Here is a 4,017-nt window from a genome sequence, read left to right as displayed (position 1 = left end):
TACACCTGCAAGGTTAATCACATCCACGTGCGAGGAGAAGTCCTGGAAGAGCAACGCCCGGGTCTCGCCTGCTCGTTTCCAAGGCAATCTGGGAGTCACTGAAGCACCGATGTGGGGCTGGAGAGAGAAGCAAAGCGTGGCTAGCTGCTCTCCAGAAAAAGCCTTGTGGTGCTTTCTGCTTCCCTCCTCCAGGGTGATGTCCCAAAGCTGTGTTCGCTCTTTGCGTGCCCCCATCCTCCCCTCCCTCTGTTTTGTCCCCTCCTGTGTCACCCTGGGGGTTCTTTGGATGGAGTGTCTCTGTTCTTGCTCAGTGGAAGATGCCCAAGGTCATCCCACGTAGACATGAAGCTGGCACCCCAGATCCTCCCTTCCATTAGGGCAGGACTCGGGGGTGGCACTTTGGTGGCCACATCCTCAGACCGCCCCATCCTCTCCATCTGTAGGCTGCCAGACAGCGTGGGACGGGGTGAGCTGCTGGCCGGCCGTGCCCGTGGGTCAGTCCCACACTGTCACCTGTCCCGATGTCCCCCACATCTTCAAGAAGTCCAAAGGTGCAGAGCTGTGAACGCGAGTGCTCATCCTACAGCGTCCCAACCTGGTCCCCTTAGTCCCACTCCTCAATCCTCCCCGAAGCCCCACCACACACCACAACCCAAGGGGTGGGTGGATGGGATGATGCCCACCAGGAACGCCCCCAAGCCCCCTCCTCACCCAGAGGATGCTCTCCCTCGCGGGCGCGGTGCTCGGTGGCACCTTCTCCAATTGGGTGGCAATCCCCAACGCCCTTTCTCCAACTGCAGACCCAACTGCCGCTCCGGTTGGCACAGCACAAAGGGGCGGGGTGTTCCGGTGCCCCATGGTGACCCCCATGCTCCTGGATGGTTCCCCCCATGCTCCTGGCTGGGTGCCACCGTTTGGGGACCATCACGATGCTTGCGGGGATGTGATGCTAATGGGACCGGCTCACGGCTCAGATCTCCTCTTCCTCCTGCAGTGCTGATCTACAGGAACTGCACTGAGGTGGGATGGAGTCCCCCCAGCCCACCCTACTACAGCGCCTGCGAGCTGGAGGCTGTTGGGGACAGCAACAACACCGAGGCCAAGGCAAGTGGGGGACTTCGGGTCTGTCGGGGCCCTCGTCCTTGCTGCTTAGAGGACCCAGATCTTGGCTGGGTGGTTGCACGAACCTAGTGTGACCCAACGCAGACGGAACGCCCAAAACACGCCACCTCTTTTCGGTGCTTTTCCTTCCAGAAAGGCTACTTCATCACCATGAAGGTGCTCTATACCTGTGGCTACTCCACGTCCCTGGTGGCCCTGTTCCTGGCCATTGCCATTTTCTCCTGCTTCAGGTAGGGCTGGAGGACAAGCCAGGAGCAGGGTTGGGAGCTGTCTAGATCCTCCCTCCTGGAGATGCCCCACAGATGACTTCAAACCCCCGAATTTCCTTATTCCCCATGGGCACAGCACGTCTTGCCTTCCCATAGGAAGCTGCACTGTACCAGGAACTCCATCCACATCCACTTCTTCACCTCCTTCATCCTACGCGGGGCCGCTGTGCTCATCAAGGATGTCGTCCTCTTCTCTGATGACTCTGTTGACCACTGCACCATGTCAACGGTGAGGGTCTGCTGGTCCAGAGCACCACAAAAATAAGAAACATAGAGGAAGTGGATGCAGAATCACAGAATGGTTTGGTTGGAAGGGACCTCAGTGATCATCTCGTTCCAACCCCTCTGTCACGGGCAGGGTAGCTAACTGCTCGATCCAGAATTATCTTCAAAAATATCTCCAAAACAGTCTTGGGTGGACCTCAGGAGGTTCACAACTGCTCCTCTCTTCATGGGGCTTGTGTTCTTGTCCTCAAATCTGTCTCTGATTGAGTCTCAGCACCACCGAACCTTTCCCCTTCCTCATCCTCACAGGTGAAGTGCAAAGCATCCATTGCCTTCGTACAGTACTCGGTGTTGGCCAACTTCTACTGGCTGCTGGTGGAGGGCATGTACCTGCAGACCCTGCTGCTGCTCACCTTCACCTCCGAGCGGAGCTACATCTGCTGGTACATCCTCATCGGATGGGGTGAGCCCTGGGACCCCAACCCCTCGAGGGGCTCCTGGAGTCCATCCCAGGAGCTGGGTTGGATGTTGGAGCAGACAGGAGGTGACACACATTGTCATCAGTGGCCATCGTCCCCTCCTAAGCCCTGGGAAAACTGTCACCCTGCCGACACCTCCAGGCTCCGGGATGTGAGGTTGTAGGCAAGGGGTGGAGGGAGGTGCCAGAGCCGTGGGGTGACACTGTGTCCCTGCAGGTGTCCCCATGCTGACGGTGTGCGTGTGGGTGGTCACCAGGCTGCAGTACGATGACCACGGGTGAGGGCAGCCACCTCTCCTCTTCCTCTTGGCCACGTGTCTGCTGTGCAAGCCAAGGGGACAACGCTCTCGCTTGGGAGGCTCAGGGTGGAAGGAATGGGGCGTCGATTTATTTTAATGCTGTATCTATTTTCTGGTGGGGCCTGAAGACCCCCGTGCAAATGGGGCAGGAGAATGGGGCCTGGGGTAAAAACGGGTTTGTTCTCCTCTCCCACAGGTGCTGGGATGACTACAGCAGCCCCTACTGGTGGGTGATCAAGGCTCCCATCCTCCTGGCCATATTTGTGAGTATGTCCCCACCCCAAGCATCCAGCGGACGCAGGACCCAAGCATCCAGAGCTCTGAGACGAGCTCCCATGGCAGGTGAACTTCCTCATCTTCCTCAACGTCACCAGGATGCTGGCGCAGAAGATCCGATCCCCAGACATCAGCAGAAACTACAAGCAGCAGTACATGTGAGGCAGCTCCCCACGCCTGCCTTGTTTGTGGGGCTCCTTGAAGGAGGACTCAGGGCCACCAGGATCTCCAAAATCCCCGAAGTTCAGCCCTGCTCACGTTGTCCTCTCCTCAGGAGGCTGACCAAGTCCACGCTGCTCCTCATCCCGCTCTTTGGGGTGCACTATGTGGTGTTTGCGCTCTTCCCTGAGCACATCGGTGTGGACGCCCGGCTGTACTTCGAGCTGGTCCTCGGCTCCTACCAGGTGTGGATGTGGGGAGATGGGCAACTGAAATCCCACCCCATCCCATCATATGCCTTCCCATCCCATCCCTTCTATCCCATCCCATCACTTCTTATCCTACCCCACCCCATTCCATCCTACCCTACCCCATCCTTTCCTACCCCATCCCCACCCCTTCCTAACCCACTCCATCTTATTCTCATCCTTATCCCACCCCTTCCCATCCCCATCTCCATTCCCATTCCCATTCCCATCCCTATTCCTTCCTATACCATCTCCGTCCCTTCCTATCCCTTCCCATCTCCATCCCATTTCCTCCCCACTTATCCCTATCTCATCCCACCTCCTCCTAACGCCTTCCACCCCAATCCCGTCCCCGTCTCCATCCCTACCCCACCCTACAGAACAAGGTGCACAGAGCCCTCTTTCTTTGGGTGAAATTCACTGTTTCTGTGCTTTTCAGGGGTTCCTGGTGGCTCTGCTCTATTGCTTCCTGAACGGGGAGGTGGGCATCAAGCACATATGGGATCCCCCTCGCCGGCATCCAAGCCCCCCACAAAGCGGTGCAGCCCCCACCCCATGGGCTGCCAGCCCCCAATCCTGGTGTTGCTTCAGGTCCAGGCTGAGATCAAGAGGAACTGGGGCAAGTGGCAGTCGTCCATGGAGAGCAACGTCTTCAATATGGCAACGCAGGACTTCACGGCGTGATGAGGACGGGGCGGGGGAGGCCCCGCCCTGAGGACGGTGGCCCTAAATCAGGGGGGATCTGTAGGTTCTGGTTCGTGCACCCCCAGTGCATGTGAACAACTGTTGGGAAAGGCTCTGCACCTATGGAGTGGGGTTTGGGATGGGAAGAAGGGAGGGGAAGGGAGGGGAGGGGAGGGGAGGGGAGGGGAGGGGAGGGGAGGGAGGGGAGGGAAGGGAAGGGAAGGGAAGGGAAGGGAAGGGAAGGGAAGGGAAGGGAA

The 4,017-nt window shown here is 58.3% G+C and overlaps 1 protein-coding gene across 1 annotated transcript in view; it reads left to right on the top strand.

Moving 5' to 3' along the window:
• Nucleotides 1-3,760, top strand: part of LOC136055465 (vasoactive intestinal polypeptide receptor 1-like) — a 7,946-nt gene extending 4,186 nt beyond the window's left edge. The window contains 11 exon segments of the mRNA XM_065747220.1: nucleotides 444-551; nucleotides 995-1,104; nucleotides 1,255-1,352; nucleotides 1,488-1,620; nucleotides 1,926-2,079; nucleotides 2,312-2,372; nucleotides 2,590-2,656; nucleotides 2,736-2,827; nucleotides 2,944-3,073; nucleotides 3,516-3,557; nucleotides 3,668-3,760. Of these exon segments, the coding sequence (XP_065603292.1) occupies nucleotides 444-551; nucleotides 995-1,104; nucleotides 1,255-1,352; nucleotides 1,488-1,620; nucleotides 1,926-2,079; nucleotides 2,312-2,372; nucleotides 2,590-2,656; nucleotides 2,736-2,827; nucleotides 2,944-3,073; nucleotides 3,516-3,557; nucleotides 3,668-3,760 (1,088 nt within the window).
• The last annotated feature ends 257 nt before the right edge of the window (nucleotides 3,761-4,017 follow it).

Source organism: Cyrtonyx montezumae, unplaced genomic scaffold (genome assembly GCF_038088225.1).
Source record: "Cyrtonyx montezumae isolate F1298 unplaced genomic scaffold, pur_monq_1.0 scaffold_43, whole genome shotgun sequence".
NCBI lineage: Eukaryota > Metazoa > Chordata > Aves > Galliformes > Odontophoridae > Cyrtonyx > Cyrtonyx montezumae.
This window is presented reverse-complemented; position numbering and strand designations above follow the sequence as displayed.